General features: G+C 38.0%; 2 protein-coding genes across 2 annotated transcripts; one reads left to right on the top strand and one right to left on the bottom strand.

The window, feature by feature from the left end:
- Positions 1 to 10,287: 10,287 nt before the first annotated feature.
- LOC145562435 (uncharacterized) lies at positions 10,288 to 15,816 on the top strand. The gene is made up of 14 exons (XM_081622711.1): positions 10,288 to 10,488; positions 11,468 to 11,517; positions 11,610 to 11,864; positions 12,240 to 12,314; positions 12,403 to 13,077; positions 13,159 to 13,303; positions 13,396 to 13,520; positions 13,891 to 14,234; positions 14,320 to 14,509; positions 14,593 to 14,685; positions 14,815 to 14,964; positions 15,066 to 15,172; positions 15,316 to 15,391; positions 15,474 to 15,816. The coding sequence occupies exons 2-14, from the start codon at positions 11,470 to 11,472 to the stop codon at positions 15,612 to 15,614; spliced, it is 2,424 nt and encodes an 807-aa protein (XP_081478837.1). The 5' UTR covers positions 10,288 to 10,488; positions 11,468 to 11,469; the 3' UTR covers positions 15,615 to 15,816.
- Positions 15,817 to 18,487: 2,671 nt separating this feature from the next.
- Positions 18,488 to 21,125, bottom strand: LOC145565200 (protein FAR1-RELATED SEQUENCE 5-like). The gene is made up of 4 exons (XM_081625275.1): positions 20,663 to 21,125; positions 19,792 to 20,121; positions 18,925 to 19,691; positions 18,488 to 18,820 (listed from the first exon to the last, which is right to left on the bottom strand). The coding sequence occupies exons 1-4, from the start codon at positions 21,123 to 21,125 to the stop codon at positions 18,488 to 18,490; spliced, it is 1,893 nt and encodes a 630-aa protein (XP_081481401.1).
- Between the last annotated feature and the right edge of the window lie 288 nt (positions 21,126 to 21,413).

The raw sequence follows: 21,413 nt of genomic DNA, 5'->3' as shown, positions 1-21,413 counted from the left end.
CTGCATAATTATTTATAATTAGAATGCATAATTATTTAATTTATAATGCAAAAAAGGACAATCTAGACATATGCGTACTTCCTCATAAGGAGGAGGCTGGTATAACCTTACTAATACATATAACAATAAAAGGAAGTTTATTTTTGTTATTTCTTAAATAATATTAAATTTTTATTTAAATTTTTTTTATCTTACCATTCTGAAAATGAAAAAGAGACACAGAACAAAGTAGTTAACTACTACATATCATATCATTAAATTTTTTACTAATACATATCTTAAATAATTTTTTTTTAACATTACAAGTACTTAACATTTAATATATTAGCAATTTTAATACATTTGTATTACATATAGCAATTTTAATCTTAAAGCCGAGTCATCAAAACTCGAAACTGGACTCCAATGTCCAGTTAAGACCCTGAGCGAAGTCACTTCCCTTGTTCGTCTCATACAAATGCATTGCGTGTTGAAGGCGAATCACATAATCCGGGGGGTAGTCATTGTAGGTGAACGGTTCGACAGTGACAAGAGACCAGTTAGCCATCTCATCATAGCCATTTTCACACAACATTTTGCGTCGGAAAGCCATGCGGTGCTGGGGGGTGTTAGTAATAGCCTCGGTTGGATCCTCTTGTGCGAAGTGAAGCCATTTGTAAGTTACATTGAGTCCTTTTTCACCAGAGTAGTGAACTTCCTGCCAACAACTACAATTCCCCACTCATTCCCCTTCCCAATTTCCTCATCGACATCCAACCACCATTCTTCAAGGTCTGCAAAAAACTCAAAGAAACGTTTGAGGTAGGTGTGGTATTGTGGGAAGCCATAACACTCACCTAGAGATCTCCTTAAGGTCCTCAAGTTGTAACATATGGCTATGTTTGCAATATCAACCAAGTACCACATGAAACAAAACGCCTCCTTACGAAAGTAACGTGCCCTTCCAACACTGAACAGAGTTAAAAATGGGTAATTTGGGTGGAAATCAATCCCGTTGATCGGGTCTTCTAAGCCACCCCTTGCGATCGTGGCTAGTTGATGACAAAGCATCATACGGTGGCTGTGCTTCGGCATGTACATGTCCCTAATCATAGCCTTTGGATTGTGTACACCCGTTTTCTTGATCTTGGACACCCTTCTTAACAACTTCTTACGTCTCCTTTCGTGACGCGAATTAGCTGCAAGGAAAACAAACGTGAATTAGTACCACTGTATAACTGTATGACACCTTTACGTATCAAAATTTATCAATCAACAATTACATAAGTGCCTCTGGAGTTAAAAATCGCTGAGTATCTAATAACTACTACTACAGATGCCATCTGTTGCACTCATTATATGTTTGTGTACATTTGATCTTAAAACCATAACTTCACTAGAAGTAATACCTTTGTTCCCCATCTTCTTGCAGTTGAACGTGTTTTTATCGGTGTATGCCATTGATATAACTCCACAAGTAACACCTTTCCACGTGAACTTTCCCATGACTTCCGATTATAGGGTTAAGGAAGACAATACTGTTATTAAGGAAGACAATACTATTTTTACTATTTATTCAACCTGTTAACCAAACTTTCTTATATGCAAAAGTTTATTAACAAATGGGACATTGGATTTTAGGGCCTAATTGTATGACTTCCAATTATAGGGTTAAGGAAGACAATACTGTTATTAAGGAAGACAATACTATTATTATAGGGTTACAAACTCTTTTACTTTTGAAGAAGACTTTTTTGAATAATGTATGTAAATTTTATTATATCAATAATAATGTATTGTTAATTTATGATCTATTCATCACTTTAAACTTCAATTGGCATAAAGAATAAATTACAAATAAATAATAAAAAACTTTTAAACACCTTGTGCAACTATGATTCAATGGGTACTAATCGTACCCTAATAGGTTACAGTTGTACCCTAACAAGTTGCTAAGGAACCCTAACAATGGGTGGGTTTACACTATTAAGTTTGTCCTCAGATAAGTTACACACACTAATGGTACTCTAAAAAGTTACAGTTGTACCATTCACCAATTCAACAATTCCAGATAAGTTACACACACTAATGGTACCCTAAAAAGTTACAGTTGGTACCCTAATAAGTTACAGTTGTACCATTCACCATTTCAACAATTCAGATAACCATTTCAGTTGAAGCATCCTAGTTGGGCCCTCAGTAATTGGGCCTCAGTAATTGAGATAAGCATTTAACTTGAACCATCCTACTTGTGAAGTGGACCTTAACACCATGTAAGAGGTACCATTCCCTAGTTCAGTTGGACTTCAACAATGTTTCTTCAATGATAAAAAACAAAATATAAACACCCATACACACACATACAGCCTGATATAAACACACATATAGCCTGCCCAATTGCGTGATATAAACAGACATATAGCCTCCCAATTTTCTTGATAGATAGAATTTCCAAAATAATATAGTTTCCTTTACAAAAAATTGCCATCACCCTAACATCATATACACCATCATATGCTTTCCAAAGTTATAAGATTTTCTTTACAAAAAATGGACCTGAAGGCGACCAATTTTTACAACCTTTGAAGCCCAACAAAAATAACAGGCTTTTTACTTCAGGTGATGTCAAATGTTAACTATGTTTAGCCCATATCCCAGTATTACTACACAAAAAGGGTGGGCAGACGTTAACCTACTTGGTACTGTTAGACCCACCACGGGTGGGAGTTTCGCTCATACTTGCAGGCCTCACCATGTACGGGAACTGAGAACCAGCCGTATTCGGCGACATATAGCCACCCCCCATTTGCATCGCAAACGGATGCATTTGATAGTACGGTTGGTAGGCCATAAAATGTGGGGGATAAAAAGGCCTCTGACTTGGAGAATTAGTAGCAGCCCCTACAGAAGGACGCTGCACTCCATGCAACGACGTGAAGTACCCCAAAGATCCATCTCCATCTGTCATTTGAATACCTCCTACACAATGAGGACTGTAACCCATCATTGGAAATGCCTGTTGATCCTATTTAAACCAAATCAAAAAAATAAAAAATAAATAATCAAAAAATAAATACTCCAAACAAAAAAAATCAAACTTCCATAAATCTACAGGTATCGGTTATTGACCTGTGAAAAAGAGGGTTGAAGGTTGTTCTGCAAACCAGAAGCAGTAGCAGTGCCTTGTTTCGCACTTCTCCTCTTACCAGGTTTTTTGGATTTTTCAACACAAGACTTGTACCTCGAAGCAGTCGTACGATGAGGAGGTTTCTTCGGAATTGGAGGGTCCTTTATGGCAGCAAGTTGTGCAGACAGGTCCTTAGCACAACTGCCTTGCTTCTCAGTATCAGGTGGTGAAGCCTCTTTTTCCAAACAAACAGAAGAAGGTGTCCCATTACACCCCAACAGGTCAGATCTGTTTCGGGTTAACATGGACAATTTCTCCTCTACTTGTATATCAAGCAACTGCAAACCATTCAACACTACATCGGAGGCACTCTTGCAAATAGAAGCCTTAGAACAAATGGGAGAGAACTTCACCATCATCTTATCAAATCTGCATACCGCCTCCGTCTTGCTTGGATCATGGTACTTCACTTTCACTCTCGTGTGCTTCCTAATTACATCTTTCCTCCATCGACGTAAGATGTACTTATCAGGAATTTCTCTACAGTCGTTCATCTGATAGGCCATAATCATATGGCGACATATGATACCATGGCAATCAAAGTACCTGCACTCGCAATCTGCTTCTTTTGTGCTGCTATTATATGTGACCTTGTACACCCGTTTCCTCTGAGAGGGTACTTCCTTCCTTGAATTCTTGGGCTTCCACCAAATAATATCCTCAAGCACATGTTCTATCTCTGTGTCAGAGATCTGCCGCTTCTCAAGCCCTGCAAAAATAAAAAACAAAACACATCAGTCATTAAGCTACTAGCGCTACTAGCTCAGTCTCCTAAAAAATGATATGTACTCATGCTTCTGCCTCCCTACCCGTCACATATAGCAGCCGAGTGCACTCCCTTTGGACTTCTTTGAATTTGGCATCGGTATATATTTTCCGAAACATAGACTCTGCTGGGAAAGCTGTCATTGGTTGCCTAACATATCTGGAGTTGTTATCATTAGCTCTTTTCTCACTAGCAGCTCTTACCTCGAGAGCTTCACAATATCACAGTTCATGCAAGCTCCATGCATTAAACATTGAGAAGCTGCCTTAAGGGTTGTTCGTTATTTAAAAGGGACTCCCGGACAAGGCATATTATTGCATTCAGATATTGAGCTCACATTAGAGGAATGGTGTGACTCAGTTTGGGCAGCGTGTGCCCTCACTCGGTGCTCGTTGACAGGATGGCTTATATTCAAAGAAAATCACCAATTTCTTGGAAAACTAAAAAGCAACATACAATTTCTATATCTTCTGCAGAGGCGGAGTACAGGTCCATGGCAGGAGTCACTTGTGAATTAAACTGGCTAAAGGGTTTATTGTTAAGTTTGGGTGTTCAACATCCTACACTAGTAGAAAAATGTAAAATGACACCGGTTCAAAACCCCCCTATGGCACCGGTTTTGAACCGTTGAATATTTGAGGGATGCCAAAAAGTGGGATTTTTGGCACCGGTTCAGAACCGGTGGCAAAAAAAAGGGTTTTTGGCACCGGTTCCAGTTCAAAACCGGTGCTAAAAATGGCCTAAAAAAATTTAAAAAAAAATATATATTTTTTTTGCATTTTTTTCACTTAAATTGATATATAAACACTAACATATATAAAAACTTACATATTTTCATAAAAAAAAAGCTGTAATATTACAATTTTCGTAAAAAAAAAAAAGAATTAAAAAAAATACAAGGTTACACACAAATAAAGAGTAACATATGCAGCTGCACAGTAGCAGAGCAGCTGCACAGAAGCAGCAGCGCAGCAGCAAGGAATTGCACAGTAGCAGAACTACAGCATTATCACCCTCCATTCTTTCCATCCTCCATTATCACCCTCCATTTCTTCTTTTGTGACAACATAACAATTTGAACAAGAACCTACACAAGTCAGAGTAAACAAAACATAAATCAGAGAAACACAAGTAACGAAAATGGTATCCCAGGATAATGTGGATAACACAGAAAGTAACGAAATCATACACCTCATTTACTCAAAGACAAACTTACAGAGCACATCATAAACCACATATATATGAAACATAATAGAATGCAGAGGCAAAACCGCATTTAAATTTAACCAAACCATACAAAATATAATCACAAAATACAAATGGCAAAAGCAGTAGCAGCAGCCTCGGTAGGGCAGCAGTAGCTGCAACCTTGCCAGGCCAACTGCAGCTGCAACCTTAGCAGGGCAGCAATAGTTGCACCCTTACCAGACCAGCTGCAGCAACAGCATTGACAGGGCAGAGCAGAAGTGACAGTAGCTCTAGCAGAGCATATAGTGCAGCAGCAAAGGCACCAAAATCGGCAGTAGAAGGGAAGCAGCATGGCAGCTGTAGTATGGGACTTAAAGCACCGTCTGGTGCTATTGTCTTACCTTCTTGATTACTTGTGCATATTGCAGCAAACAACTCGTGTTAACATTTTGCAATACGTCATGTAATATTTGTCCATTTAACTCAAAACACCAAGGCAAACGGAGATGAAATATTTGTCCAATAAAATCATTGATGATGTTAATATGGCTCCTGGGACTCTTTCAAAGAATTCCAACTATTTCTCTCGTTCCTTGAAAGCCCACAGGAAACGGAGTTATTGCTCCCAGATCCATAGCATGCGTAGTTAAAACAAGTAAATGATTTGATACTAAGTATTAGATATTAATTATGAACTTGAGATGAATAAGAAATGGGTAAAAGACGAGTGAGGATAATACTTTAAATCAGAGTCAATTGCATCAAGCTCTAGGTTCAACAATTTTTTTTTTAAAAAAAAAACTTTAAATTTCTGATATTAGTCAAAGCAGGGAAATAGCATGAATAATCAGGATCTGGCTACTGGTTACTTCTTGGAATGAACAACTAATGAAGGGGCCCGTAAAATTGCATAAGGTGCAGTTCCCTCTAGTCCAAGTTTAACAGACTATGTGGTCTCTAATAAAAAATTCAAGGGCATTTAGGGAAGGATTACATGGTAGGAAATGGATCACTGCAACAGCTTGAATCTACAAGTTGATAGTCAGTAGTCTCAGCACTTGTCACATCATAGAAAAGGGTTTTAGTTATTCTCATTGCAGCCTAAACTATGTTCAAGAATAATCAAGTATACATGAGACAAGTAATTATTAGTTAGTTAACCGGAAACTTGGTTCAAATTAAAGCACAAGGAGGCTTCAACTTGTTTCTTCAAGTAAAGCAATTGCAAGATTAAGAAGATCGAATATGGTTGAACCAGCTTTAATCTAGTTGAGGAAGGCCCTTCACTTTAATTTCACTGATGTTCTATATTCAATCCCATATACCAAAAGAATAAAGAAAACAAAAAAGATGTAAATAATTTTGACTTATGTTCAGTATCCATTCCCCTCATAAAAGAGCATAATTCTTTTACAGTTATTTTCTATGCCATGAGGAGGTCAAAGAGTAAACAAATAAGAGATACCTTCATGTAAGACTTCACATAGGGAAGTGACTCCGGAACAGACAAATTCTTGTAATTTCCCAATGCAATCTCCATATGGTAAAGCTTTGGTCCGAGAGATAGGTCCGCTGCAGAGATCTTCTCCCCATTAATAAAAGGCCCCTACAGGTAGAAATTTATCAATATATGTAAAGGTTAGGTTGTTTGTAATTGGTTAACTACAAATGCTACACCCACCACAAAATCCACATAATTCTCAAAGTTAAGCTGCTTCTAATTACAAGACTCATATCAAGCGAAGAAAGGTAGAATCAGGGACTCAGCAAAGAGAGAAGGCAAGCAGATTGCTGTCCAAATTTATGAAGCCAAAGACATCAGTATATATTATTGAGTTAATAATTTGCTATACAATTGCATACGATACCTGCCTTAATGAGAGCCATAAATGGACAAGCTCCAGCAAAAAGCCTTGTATCATTTGTATGTCTCTTTTAAGTCACTAAACTAGACTACATTATATATCATAGCACAAAAAGGTATCACATACAAGCAATACAAATCCAAAATCAGCAAAAAGATTGAGTGAAATTCAGCTAGACATTTTATCGAACAATTAGAAGATATGCCCAATAAACAGGAAAACACGAATAGCAGCCTGTGATTGAATGCATGTGTAATAATGTACCTATAAATTTACCTACTGATTTAGAATATATTGATGCATGTGTAAAAATTTTGCAAATTAAATTAATTAAATGCATGAGCCGAACCTGTGAGCATAATCAAAATCGAAATTAATAGTCTGCAACACAGCCAATCCAAACAAATAAACAAAATTGAAATTAACCTTGGTCAGTTTGATTCGGAAATTGCTAGCTACTTATGAAACCAATAGAAAATAGAAGAAAGGAGATTGAAAATGAATGTAAACACCCAAAAAACTGAAGATTTTTCATGCAGCCAAATTATGACAACCATCAATAATAAAATCGGACAGCAACATAAACATAAATAGGTAAATAAAATTAAAAAACGATTCTTGAATATAATCAGCAATTCTTGAGGTAATTCGACAAAAATAAAACGCAAAGCTAAACAAATTAGAAACCCTAACCTCAAATTTCTGATATTTTGCTCAAAATTGATTTGTATTTGTTGTTGTTGTTGAAGAAGAACGAGCACCCACGAACCTTAACCTCCATTATTGTTGATTCAACATATAGACGGGTTGTACTTGGTTCGAATCGACGCCGTTCTTCGAAGGGGAACGAGAACGAGGACGCGGTGGTTGTATTTGGTTCGAAGGGTTTAGGGTTTAGAGCAATTATTCGCGGTGGTCTTTGGAGGATGCGGCTGTGGTGGAAGGGATGGGTTTTGGTGCAGGTGGCGGCTGTGAAGGAGGAAGGTGGCAGATTCAAGAGAAGGGTGAAATGAAGAGGAGGGAACCAGAAAGAGAGAGAAAGAGAAAGAAAGAAAAGGGTGGACGAAAATGAAAACAGAAAGAAAAGGGGGAAAGAGAAAGAAAGGGAAAAAAAAAGGGCGGATTTTTTTTTTATTAGCACCGGTTTGAACCGGTAAACCGGTGCCATTTCAGCAATTTCGCACCGGTTTGGTTTGAACCTGTGGCATTTCTATTATACTAAATCTCGCCTAATTTTTTTCCCATCGGTTTTTAAAAACCGGTGCCAAAATGAATTATTCTACTAGTGCTAGAGCTAGAGCTGTCAATCCGAGTAAACGGGTCGGGTTTGAGTCAAGTTAGTGTGAGTCGGGTCATCTCGGGTCGAGTCAATATGGGTTTATGTCATAACATATGCGGGTCAGGTTCAGGTTGGGTCATGCTTGAGTCGGGTCATACATCTTATCGGGTTTGGGTCGGGTTTAGGTCGGGTTAGTAAAAGGTCGGGTTAGTAAAAGGTCGGGTTACATTCGGGTCGGGTGAAAAATAGGTCGGGTTAAATTCGGGTCTTTACGGGTTTAAACGAGTTAGGGTCCTTCTCGGGTTCAAGTCGGGTTCGGTTCAAGTCAATTATTTACGGGTTATAATCAGGTTGGGTCATTCTCGGGTTCAAGTCGGGTTTGGTTCAAGTCAATAATTTGCGGGTTATAATCAAGTCGGGTCATTTCCAAGTTGGGTCATTCTCGGGTTCGAGTCGGGTTCGGTTCAAGTCAATAATTTGCGGAAAACATGTTTCGTCCCTGAAATTCGTACCTAAAAACATGTTGTGAAACTAACCTCTTTAAATTCAAAGTGAAATATTGAAGGAATAGAGTTAGGATTCAATTTCCGTTCCAATACCAACATGAGATAACGACCTAAACATATTGATTCAATAACAAGTCGGGTTGAATTTGGGTCGGGTCAATAACAAGTCGGGTTGATTCGGGTCGGGTTTGTAACAGATCAGGTTGAAATTCGAGTCGGGTTTGTAGCAAGTCGGGTTAAATTTGGGTCGGGTTAGGAACAGGTCAGGTTGAATTCGGGTCAGGTTAGGAACAAGTCGGGTTGAATTCGGGTTTTGACGGGTTAAAACGGGTTTGGGTAAATTTCAGTTTAGGTCGGGTTCGGTTCAGGTCAATAATTTACGGGTTACATTCGGGTCGGGTCGTCTCTAGGTTGGTTAATGTTCGGGTTTGGGTCTCAAATACTCGAGTCAACTCGGGTCTAGGGTTGGTTTCAGGTCGGGTTAGGTCGGGTTCGGGTCACCATTTTTTTCGGGTTCAGACGGGTCGGTTAATAGGTCGGGTTAGGGTCGGTATTTCGGGTCGGGTCAGCTTTTGACAGCTCTAGCCTAGAGCCATTAAGTTATTTTGTGATAGTGAGTCGATATTACATATTACAAGGAATTCAGTTTTCACGAGCGAACAAGCACATAGAAGTTTATTTTGGGTGTTCAACATCCTAGAGCCATTAAATTATTTTTTGATAGTAAGTCTGCATTGCATATTGTAAGGAATCTAGTTTTTCACGAGCGAACTAAGCACATAAAAGTCGATTGTCACTTTGTTCGTGATGCGATAAATGAAGGATTAATTTCACCGTCTCATGTGTCGACTACACTTAAGGAGATATTAAGATATATTTAGGGAATATTTAGATTTGGAGAATATATTTTGCTAGGATATTATTTTACATATTTATCATGTCTCCTTTGCAAGTTGTAGAAGAATTTGATACGGCTAAGGAAACGTTATATTTTATTTTATGTGCTTAAAAATATGGATTAGACAAGGTTTGAACTTAAGACCTCAAGTTTCAAAACTATTTTATTAGCCACTAAGCTTTACCATATTATATATCATTTTATTAAAATTAAATATAATAATTAAGGATTTTAATCATGAAATTAATATAGCAACTCGAGGCATCGCCTGAGGCCTAAAATTTAGTTTTGGAATAAAAAGGCGCAAAATTCATGTTGATATATTTAATAAACGAAAAATGCAAATCAAAAGGGGTGGGATGGACATTTCCATTAGTTAAGTGGGGGTAAAGCGGTAAAATCCTTGTAGTTGATTAGGCAAATTTGCCATGTAGATGGTGAAGATTCCACATAAGGCGGAAACGTTGGTGGTTTTCTAAACGGAGGGTTGTGAGATATATGGACTTGTCTCGCAGGGGCATACTCGTCTTTTCAGCTGTAATTTGAAATTTGCCACCTCGTGTTGCCGTTTCGAGGTAAAGTCACCCCGTAACGAGGAAAGAGGACCTGTCCCTTTCTCTTGTAGAAGGTCTGTCCTTTCGTATTTCCTTCTCTCTCCTCTTTGTTTCTCACACTCAGTTTTTTCTCTCACCTCATTTCATTATTTCTCCTCGAAGCTCAGTGGTTTCTTTCGCCTCCAAGAGCACTTGTCGACGATCCGTGAGAGGTGTGAGCGTGTCGTTCCAAATTCGTCGTCGAATTGTCCGTCACATCCATCCAGGTACGCGTCTATATGATAATAATCTTTTGAACTTTGAAAAGTTGAAGTTAGGGTTTTTCCCGCGGTGTAGAAGTTAATGTTTGGGTAGTTTTGGTGTTTAGGGTGGTAATTGTGTGGGTAATTGTTCATGTGTGGGTAAATTGGGTCGCGTGTAGTGGTCGGATTTCGTGAATTTTTTATCAATCGAGGATTAAATTTATGGAATTGTGATTGTTGAAGGTATAATTAGGGTTATGTTTCATATTATGAGTAGGGCTTTCTTAATTGGAAGTGTTGAAAATGTTTCATATTATGAGTAGGGCTTTCTTAATTGGAAGTGTTGAAAATGTTTCATATTATGAGTAGGGCTTTCTTAATTGTTAGAGGGACGCACTAAAGTCAAATTTTGTATCGTGTTTCATTCATATTTTTTGATTTTCCCGGGTGCAAGTATATCCCTGTTTTATTTCAATTGTATTTGTGTATACAAAATTGCATCTTTAATTGAACTTGGTTGGTTTTGAAGTTATAATTATGAATTGTAATTTGATAGACTATATTTGTTGTTTGATTCTACTATTGTGTCCCTTAAAAGACGGCAAAAGGAGAGATTGGGGTTTGTTGTCTATGATTATGTCCGTAATCTTAGCTTTTGTGTTGTTACTGTATGGTTATGGATAGTTGAAAAGATTCTGGTTGTTGTTGTTGTTAGTATCTCATAATTTTGTTATGTATGTATGAAAGATTCAAGGTTATTGAATCAAATATGGTTGTTGTTAGTATCTCATAATTTTCTGGTGATGATGGGTGTAAGTGTTTGTTATGTGGCAGTAATGGTTTGATATGTTAGAGCTAATCTGCCTTGAACTTGTGGGCAGTGATGAATTGATATGTAAAAGTGAATTTGCTTTGAACTTGAACTTGTGTTAGTTATAGTTATAGTTAATTTGGAAGTAAATGAATTGATATGTAAAAGAAAATCTGCTTTGAACTTGGGCAGTGATGAAGAAGAAATCAGTTGTTCGGTCGATGAATCGGACAAAGTGGGGGGTGAGTATTTGATTGCTGGTGTTATATGGATTAGGGAGTGAGTGAATAATGTTGGGAGTGTGATACTAACTTAGGTCAGTGTTGGTTTTCAGGGTCCATTAAAAAGGGAGGTGGTACGCAAACCTGTGGCTTCGTCATCGAATGTGAAGTGTGTGGGTAAATCGAAACCAATGGCTACCGGTAAACGCAAGGCAGAAGAGTATCAAGAAGAAGATGATGGTCATGAGGAATCTGAGAATTCGAGCGGTGATGGTGATTCAGATTCAAGTTCTGGACTTATGAAGGTGATGATTAAGGAGTACATGAAGAGAAAGGCTAAGAAGAGAAAAGGCAAGGTGAATAAGAAGGTATTGTTCTCGTATCAGCTTCTGGCTAATTAGATATGTTTGAAATTGTTTTTGTGAAGAACTTTTGTGTGAGCTTTCTATTGCAAATGAAAGTGTATTCTTTGGTTTTCTGGCTAATTATGAAAAGTGTATAATGAATAAACAATAAAGGTGCCTTTTAAGTTGATTTAAATGAAGTGGCACTTGATTGTATTCTTTGGTTTTCTTTGTATTTGGATAAATGGAGGTTGATGAAGAGTTTAATTTTAATGTGTTGAAGTACTTTTATGTGTTGAAGTAGTTTTGACTGGAGGTTTAGATTACATGTTTTGTTTGCATTTTTTTGAAATGTGACAAGTTTATTGTTATTATGTTGGTATTATTGTGTATTTGTAGGGTATTAAAACTGAAGGACATAGGGTACTTGCTGATGGTTCAGTCCTACGGACACATTATGAGAACATTGGGAAGGTATAGCCATGTCTATACTATGTGTTTTGTGAAGGGGTTGTTTGTAATGTATTAATTCTGATGGAAATATTTGTGTGGTGTAATGCAGCAGCCCAATATTGTTTGTAGAGTGGAAAAGTTCTGTTTCCTGGTGAAGAAGTTTGATACGAAGAGACGGGAGTTGGTGGAGAGGATGGGATTTGGGGGCTTGCTGCATCTGGATATGAAAAATATCCCGAGGCAGTTTTGTTACTGGTTGATGACCAGGGTGTTTGCTGATGGGACCATGATCTTTGGAGATGGTTCAATTCTTCCTCTGGGTGCAAAACAAGTGAGGTCCATCCTTGGTATTCCTATGGGAGGCAAGAAAGTTCCAGTAGTGCTTGGTGATGATGAAGAGGATACCCAGAAGATTATGCGCGTGTTTCAGCAATACGGTGTTGGGTTGAAGGGAGAAACGGTATCTCTGAATCTTGCAGCTGAAGCCATGTGCCCTGAGCACGAAGACGGTTCTGTTGTGGAGTTGCAGAGTGAAGTGGATGAAGAGGACTTCATGACTGCATTCCTAATTGTTGCCCTTGGGATGATAGTGTGCACGACCACGAACAGTTCGAACTTGGCTGCATCTTTAGTGCCAACATTGGCAGTTGCATGTGTAGCTGGGGAGTATGATTGGTGCAAGTTCACCATTGAATGGTTGCGTGACTGTGCGGATAGATTTCAGATGAAGTTCCAGAAAGATGGATTTCGTTGCGGGTGTGGAGGGAGCTTTGTGTTTCTTATGGTAAGGTTGATGTGTTGCAATTACAATGTATTGCATTATATGATAATATTTTGAACTAAGTTCATTTTATGGTAAATGCAGATTTTTTATTTGGATCACCTCCATCGGGTTCCAAATAGGTGGGGTATATACCCTAGGGTGAAGGTGTGGGATTCGGAACATGTGAGAGCAGTTGTAGATGAAGATAGGAAGTCTGATGAGGAGTTCGGATATTTGCCGATGAGTTGTGAATTAAATTTGAAAAAAAACTGTGGTGTTCTGTTTTTTTTTTAATTTGCAATATGAGTATTGATTTGTGTTGTTGTTCGTTTGTAACAGGTTCTGGACATTGCATATGGGGAGGACATCCTCTCGTGGCACGTGATGATGGAAAATTGGAGATTCAAACTACTGTTGTTGATAAAAATTCAATTTTTGACTCTGTTACTTCTATGGCTGATCAGGTAACTAATACTAATGAGACCTGGATGTATGAGTTCATGATCGCCTCTTTTTAGTTTATAACACAGATATTAAGACCAATAATAAGCTTAAACATGTCCAGTAGGTTTAAATGTCTAAACATGTCCAGTAATAATAAGCTTAACACAGATATCAACACTATTGAGACTCTGTTACGTCATGATCGCCTCTTTTTAGTTTAAATGTCTAAACATGTCCAGTAATAATAAGCTTTGGCCCTTATTTTGTTGGTAAAAGGGTGGAAATTTATCAGTGAGTAGGAATGTAGAGTATGTTGTTGTTATTCTGTGTTGGTAAAAGGGTGAAATTTACTATGTGTATCAGTATATGACTTACCCTTGTTTTGTGTAGGTTTTTGCTCTTTTAACTCCTAGACTTGTTAGTCTAGTTGAGGGGATAGTGGGGAGTGCATTAGGTGGTGGGTCCAAGGGTGGTCAAACCAAGAACAATGATGATATGCACACCCTTACCAGTGCTAAAGGGAGCCAGCCCCATCTAACTGGCAGCAGTAACAAGGGGGTAAAAGCGAATAAAGCTCCAAAAGAGAGGACTCCCCCAGTTGAGGAGGAGAAAGAGTCGTGCAATTCCAGCAATAATGGGGAAGTTGTTGTGGGTATGATGAATAGGGAAACAATTTTTGATAAGCGTCTGGACATGTTTGTGAAAGGGTGGAAGGATCTTAGGGATGAAAAGCAGTAAGTTTATCGATATGTTTGTGTTAATATGTGCATGAAATTGATATGTATGTTGTGTTGTTCTAATGCAAAGTGTGTATGGCAGGGAGGGCCCCTCCATCATTCAGTGTGATGGAATGAATGCGACTCAGAGGGACTGTTACGGGGTTCTTGGTTCGCGAGCTCGCGTTGGCCATCCGTATGTGCGTATGACATCCATTTTGTATACAAAGTATTGGGGGACTGCGGAGTATCTGAATAGGAGGAAGAGGATTCTGATTGATCCATCCTTTGCGGTATGATTTAGATTTGGTAAACACTTTATTTCTGAAAACTCAGTCAAGATAAAGTATTTTTGTGAAATTATTATTTTTTGTAGATGAGGATTAAGGAAAAGGAGAAGGATTATGCGAATCTTGCTAGGAAGTATGGGAAGCCCTTGTTAAGTATCCCGTATGATGACATTCGATTGGTAAGTTTGTTTTTTGAATGTGATTCTAATTAATTAATTTTAGAAATAGTCTTTTGGGATTGATCGGGCCTTAGAAGTTATTTTTATGATGTGGTAATGTTCTGTTATGATGTGGTAATATGTGCAAAGGTTTTCTTCCCTGTGCTTGACGGGTGTGCGGCTAAATCGGATGAACATTGGTGGTGTCTTTTCATGGATTTGGTTAAGAAGCAGTTTTGGATGATTGACTCATTGTATTCGGATCCTTATGAAAGCCATGCTGAGCTTGTTACGGAACTGGTTAGTAACTTGATTGTATTTAACCATATTTCAAATGTGATTTGAGCATGTACTATTGCTCAATCCTGACTCATTGTATCACTGAATTTTGCCATTCGTAGGTCAAGGCAATTGATGTTCTGTTCCAGCTGAAAGATCCTCTGTGGGAGTTGGGTACTTGTCAGCAGTGGCCTAGGCATGTGGTTGGCATGGTGAAGCAAACCGATACGTAAGTACCATGACTATGGCATTCTTAACGGTGTTTGTGTTAAATTTGTGAATGGGTTAGATGGTGGTGTTGCACACTTATGATTTATAATCCGAAATACATGATATTTAGTAGTTAAACTAATGCCCTTACTCATGGTGTAGCTTCTCCTGTGGTGTGCTAATGCTTTGTTGCATTAAGCACTGTGCCAGTAATTCTTATCTGTCTAGTTACCCAATGGTATGTGCATTATTATGCTGTAATTCTGTCCATGATATTGTCCTTTCTGTATTGCTGATTATTTTGTATACTATTGGTGTAGGAGAAGAACTTGAGGAAGAAGTTGTTTTTGGAGGGTGCAAATAATCCTTGCAATGAGTTGATAGTCAAATTTGATGAAATTCTCCCCAAGGAAAGAGTGTGGCCGAAAAGGACATCGTCGCAAACCCAAAACTCGGCTTAAGTTGTGTTTTTGTGTTGTTTCTGTTATTTTTGTGAACTTTGTGAAATATTTGTTCTGGAAAATTTGATGAGAAACTAAGTTTTAGGTAGACATGTAGTCTTTTGTGGAAACTTGTCTTTTGTGGAAACTTTGATGACTAACTATGTTTTAGGTAGACATATTGTTTGTTAAAAGGACTTTGATGACTTTGTGGTGAAGGAAACTGCATAATTATTTATAATTAGAATGCATAATTATTTAATTTATAATGCAAAAAAGGACAATCTAGACATATGCGTACTTCCTCATAAGGAGGAGGCTGGTATAACCTTACTAATACATATAACAATAAAAGGAAGTTTATTTTTGTTATTTCTTAAATAATATTAAATTTTTATTTAAATTTTTTTTATCTTACCATTCTGAAAATGAAAAAGAGACACAGAACAAAGTAGTTAACTACTACATATCATATCATTAAATTTTTTACTAATACATATCTTAAATAATTTTTTTTTAACATTACAAGTACTTAACATTTAATATATTAGCAATTTTAATACATTTGTATTACATATAGCAATTTTAATCTTAAAGCCGAGTCATCAAAACTCGAAACTGGACTCCAATGTCCAGTTAAGACCCTGAGCGAAGTCACTTCCCTTGTTCGTCTCATACAAATGCATTGCGTGTTGAAGGCGAATCACATAATCCGGGGGGTAGTCATTGTAGGTGAACGGTTCGACAGTGACAAGAGACCAGTTAGCCATCTCATCATAGCCATTTTCACACAACATTTTGCGTCGGAAAGCCATGCGGTGCTGGGGGGTGTTAGTAATAGCCTCGGTTGGATCCTCTTGTGCGAAGTGAAGCCATTTGTAAGTTACATTGAGTCCTTTTTCACCAGAGTAGTGAACTTCCTGCCAACAACTACAATTCCCCACTCATTCCCCTTCCCAATTTCCTCATCGACATCCAACCACCATTCTTCAAGGTCTGCAAAAAACTCAAAGAAACGTTTGAGGTAGGTGTGGTATTGTGGGAAGCCATAACACTCACCTAGAGATCTCCTTAAGGTCCTCAAGTTGTAACATATGGCTATGTTTGCAATATCAACCAAGTACCACATGAAACAAAACGCCTCCTTACGAAAGTAACGTGCCCTTCCAACACTGAACAGAGTTAAAAATGGGTAATTTGGGTGGAAATCAATCCCGTTGATCGGGTCTTCTAAGCCACCCCTTGCGATCGTGGCTAGTTGATGACAAAGCATCATACGGTGGCTGTGCTTCGGCATGTACATGTCCCTAATCATAGCCTTTGGATTGTGTACACCCGTTTTCTTGATCTTGGACACCCTTCTTAACAACTTCTTACGTCTCCTTTCGTGACGCGAATTAGCTGCAAGGAAAACAAACGTGAATTAGTACCACTGTATAACTGTATGACACCTTTACGTATCAAAATTTATCAATCAACAATTACATAAGTGCCTCTGGAGTTAAAAATCGCTGAGTATCTAATAACTACTACTACAGATGCCATCTGTTGCACTCATTATATGTTTGTGTACATTTGATCTTAAAACCATAACTTCACTAGAAGTAATACCTTTGTTCCCCATCTTCTTGCAGTTGAACGTGTTTTTATCGGTGTATGCCATTGATATAACTCCACAAGTAACACCTTTCCACGTGAACTTTCCCATGACTTCCGATTATAGGGTTAAGGAAGACAATACTGTTATTAAGGAAGACAATACTATTTTTACTATTTATTCAACCTGTTAACCAAACTTTCTTATATGCAAAAGTTTATTAACAAATGGGACATTGGATTTTAGGGCCTAATTGTATGACTTCCAATTATAGGGTTAAGGAAGACAATACTGTTATTAAGGAAGACAATACTATTATTATAGGGTTACAAACTCTTTTACTTTTGAAGAAGACTTTTTTGAATAATGTATGTAAATTTTATTATATCAATAATAATGTATTGTTAATTTATGATCTATTCATCACTTTAAACTTCAATTGGCATAAAGAATAAATTACAAATAAATAATAAAAAACTTTTAAACACCTTGTGCAACTATGATTCAATGGGTACTAATCGTACCCTAATAGGTTACAGTTGTACCCTAACAAGTTGCTAAGGAACCCTAACAATGGGTGGGTTTACACTATTAAGTTTGTCCTCAGATAAGTTACACACACTAATGGTACTCTAAAAAGTTACAGTTGTACCATTCACCAATTCAACAATTCCAGATAAGTTACACACACTAATGGTACCCTAAAAAGTTACAGTTGGTACCCTAATAAGTTACAGTTGTACCATTCACCATTTCAACAATTCAGATAACCATTTCAGTTGAAGCATCCTAGTTGGGCCCTCAGTAATTGGGCCTCAGTAATTGAGATAAGCATTTAACTTGAACCATCCTACTTGTGAAGTGGACCTTAACACCATGTAAGAGGTACCATTCCCTAGTTCAGTTGGACTTCAACAATGTTTCTTCAATGATAAAAAACAAAATATAAACACCCATACACACACATACAGCCTGATATAAACACACATATAGCCTGCCCAATTGCGTGATATAAACAGACATATAGCCTCCCAATTTTCTTGATAGATAGAATTTCCAAAATAATATAGTTTCCTTTACAAAAAATTGCCATCACCCTAACATCATATACACCATCATATGCTTTCCAAAGTTATAAGATTTTCTTTACAAAAAATGGACCTGAAGGCGACCAATTTTTACAACCTTTGAAGCCCAACAAAAATAACAGGCTTTTTACTTCAGGTGATGTCAAATGTTAACTATGTTTAGCCCATATCCCAGTATTACTACACAAAAAGGGTGGGCAGACGTTAACCTACTTGGTACTGTTAGACCCACCACGGGTGGGAGTTTCGCTCATACTTGCAGGCCTCACCATGTACGGGAACTGAGAACCAGCCGTATTCGGCGACATATAGCCACCCCCCATTTGCATCGCAAACGGATGCATTTGATAGTACGGTTGGTAGGCCATAAAATGTGGGGGATAAAAAGGCCTCTGACTTGGAGAATTAGTAGCAGCCCCTACAGAAGGACGCTGCACTCCATGCAACGACGTGAAGTACCCCAAAGATCCATCTCCATCTGTCATTTGAATACCTCCTACACAATGAGGACTGTAACCCATCATTGGAAATGCCTGTTGATCCTATTTAAACCAAATCAAAAAAATAAAAAATAAATAATCAAAAAATAAATACTCCAAACAAAAAAAATCAAACTTCCATAAATCTACAGGTATCGGTTATTGACCTGTGAAAAAGAGGGTTGAAGGTTGTTCTGCAAACCAGAAGCAGTAGCAGTGCCTTGTTTCGCACTTCTCCTCTTACCAGGTTTTTTGGATTTTTCAACACAAGACTTGTACCTCGAAGCAGTCGTACGATGAGGAGGTTTCTTCGGAATTGGAGGGTCCTTTATGGCAGCAAGTTGTGCAGACAGGTCCTTAGCACAACTGCCTTGCTTCTCAGTATCAGGTGGTGAAGCCTCTTTTTCCAAACAAACAGAAGAAGGTGTCCCATTACACCCCAACAGGTCAGATCTGTTTCGGGTTAACATGGACAATTTCTCCTCTACTTGTATATCAAGCAACTGCAAACCATTCAACACTACATCGGAGGCACTCTTGCAAATAGAAGCCTTAGAACAAATGGGAGAGAACTTCACCATCATCTTATCAAATCTGCATACCGCCTCCGTCTTGCTTGGATCATGGTACTTCACTTTCACTCTCGTGTGCTTCCTAATTACATCTTTCCTCCATCGACGTAAGATGTACTTATCAGGAATTTCTCTACAGTCGTTCATCTGATAGGCCATAATCATATGGCGACATATGATACCATGGCAATCAAAGTACCTGCACTCGCAATCTGCTTCTTTTGTGCTGCTATTATATGTGACCTTGTACACCCGTTTCCTCTGAGAGGGTACTTCCTTCCTTGAATTCTTGGGCTTCCACCAAATAATATCCTCAAGCACATGTTCTATCTCTGTGTCAGAGATCTGCCGCTTCTCAAGCCCTGCAAAAATAAAAAACAAAACACATCAGTCATTAAGCTACTAGCGCTACTAGCTCAGTCTCCTAAAAAATGATATGTACTCATGCTTCTGCCTCCCTACCCGTCACATATAGCAGCCGAGTGCACTCCCTTTGGACTTCTTTGAATTTGGCATCGGTATATATTTTCCGAAACATAGACTCTGCTGGGAAAGCTGTCATTGGTTGCCTAACATATCTGGAGTTGTTATCATTAGCTCTTTTCTCACTAGCAGCTCTTACCTCGAGAGCTTCACAATATCTCTCCACAAATTCACAAAGCAATGTGTGCCGGCTCAAATACCCATCGAAAAAACTATGTATACTCTCAATTCTCTGGGTTGTTTTCATGCCCGCCCAAAATAGATGCTTCACGAACGCAGGTATCCACATATCACGTTTAACATACAAGCCTTCACAAAACAGTACATAAGTAGTGGCAAATAATGTAAACCAGAAAGTAAACATGTAACCCATCTCTCATGATCCAAACAGAACAAGGCCACAAGGCCCAATAACAAAGCAAACCCATCATAAAGCATAACCACTATTTTAGAACATTAAGCATAATTTCAGCAATCATTATTATTAATAAAGCATAACTACTATTTTAGAACATTAAGCATAATTTCAGCATTCATTAATATTATTAAAGCATAACTACTATTATACAACATTAAGCATAATTTCAGCATTCATTAATATTAATAAAGTATAACTACTATTTTACAACATTAAGCATAACTACTATTAATCATTTCAATATTAATAACAACAATGCAGAGATTAATACCTTCTTAACAAACTTCATACCCTTCCAAACCAAATAAAATTTACAAAAGTAATATTTATTAAAATCATAAAGAATGCATACATTACTGTAAGTATTTAAACCATACAAACAGAAACATAAAAGCAACCAAACAACAATACTAATATTTCTAAACTACAAACCTTCCAACCACTCGTCCGTTTCACATTCGTATTTCCTGATCACCTCTGGCCACCGTCGTTCAAACTCTTCACAGTCCAAACTATCATACACAACACTCTCTAACTCTACCTTCAACTCCGGATAATTTGGATGCTTTCCCAACTTCGTAGAGAATTTTTGCAATATATGCCAAATACACCACCTGTGGGTAGTCCCTTTCATTGTAGTCTTCAGAGCTTTCCTCATCGCAGGGTCTTGATCTGTTAGTATTGCAACATGGATTTTGTTGTTCATACACCGCAACCAATTGCTATAAACCCACTCAAAGGTCTCAACAGTCTCTCTCCTAACAAGCGCACAACCAAACAGAATTGTTTGACCATGGTGGTTAACTCCCACAAAGTTGCAAAACGGTAGCTTGTACTCATTAGTCAAGTACGTGGAGTCAAAACAAACTACATCACCAAACTCCTCGTATGCCATGCGACACCTAGCATCTACCCACAGAACATCCTTCAACCTACCCTCTCATCAACTCGATAAGTGTAGAAAAAATCAGAGTTATCATCAACCATAGTCTGAAAATAGCTAAACATTGCTTTAGCATCGCCTTCATCAAATATTCTTCTCCTCATCTTAGCCACTTCCTCATGAAGATCTTTCTGGGAAAAGGGCATGTTCTCTACCCCGTTACGCTCCCTGGCCATTTTGTTATAGATTTTAGCCACGGGAACCCCGCACCTCCACTCATTGAAAAGCTGCCTCACAACA

The sequence above is a fragment of the Chenopodium album genome, chromosome 10 (assembly GCF_948465745.1).
Source record: "Chenopodium album chromosome 10, dcCheAlbu1.1, whole genome shotgun sequence".
Lineage (NCBI taxonomy): Eukaryota > Viridiplantae > Streptophyta > Magnoliopsida > Caryophyllales > Amaranthaceae > Chenopodium > Chenopodium album.
This window is presented reverse-complemented; position numbering and strand designations above follow the sequence as displayed.

What these genes read in the sequence shown, in the direction of transcription:
- LOC145562435 (XM_081622711.1), top strand. Translation starts at nt 11,470, where the DNA reads ATGAAGAAGAAATCAGTTGTTCGGTCGATGAATCGGACAAAGTGGGGG. An exon ending in ATTATGAGAACATTGGGAAG is followed by an intron (nt 12,315 to 12,402) that starts GTATAGCCATGT and finishes GGTGTAATGCAG; the next exon opens with CAGCCCAATATTGTTTGTAG. An exon ending in TGATTGATCCATCCTTTGCG is followed by an intron (nt 14,510 to 14,592) that starts GTATGATTTAGA and finishes TATTTTTTGTAG; the next exon opens with ATGAGGATTAAGGAAAAGGA.
- LOC145565200 (XM_081625275.1), bottom strand. Translation starts at nt 21,125, where the DNA reads ATGGCATACGAGGAGTTTGGTGATGTAGTTTGTTTTGACTCCACGTAC. An exon ending in AACGGACGAGTGGTTGGAAG is followed by an intron (nt 20,122 to 20,662) that starts GTTTGTAGTTTA and finishes TGTTTTGTGAAG; the next exon opens with GCTTGTATGTTAAACGTGAT. An exon ending in TTCAACCCTCTTTTTCACAG is followed by an intron (nt 18,821 to 18,924) that starts GTCAATAACCGA and finishes TGGTTTAAATAG; the next exon opens with GATCAACAGGCATTTCCAAT.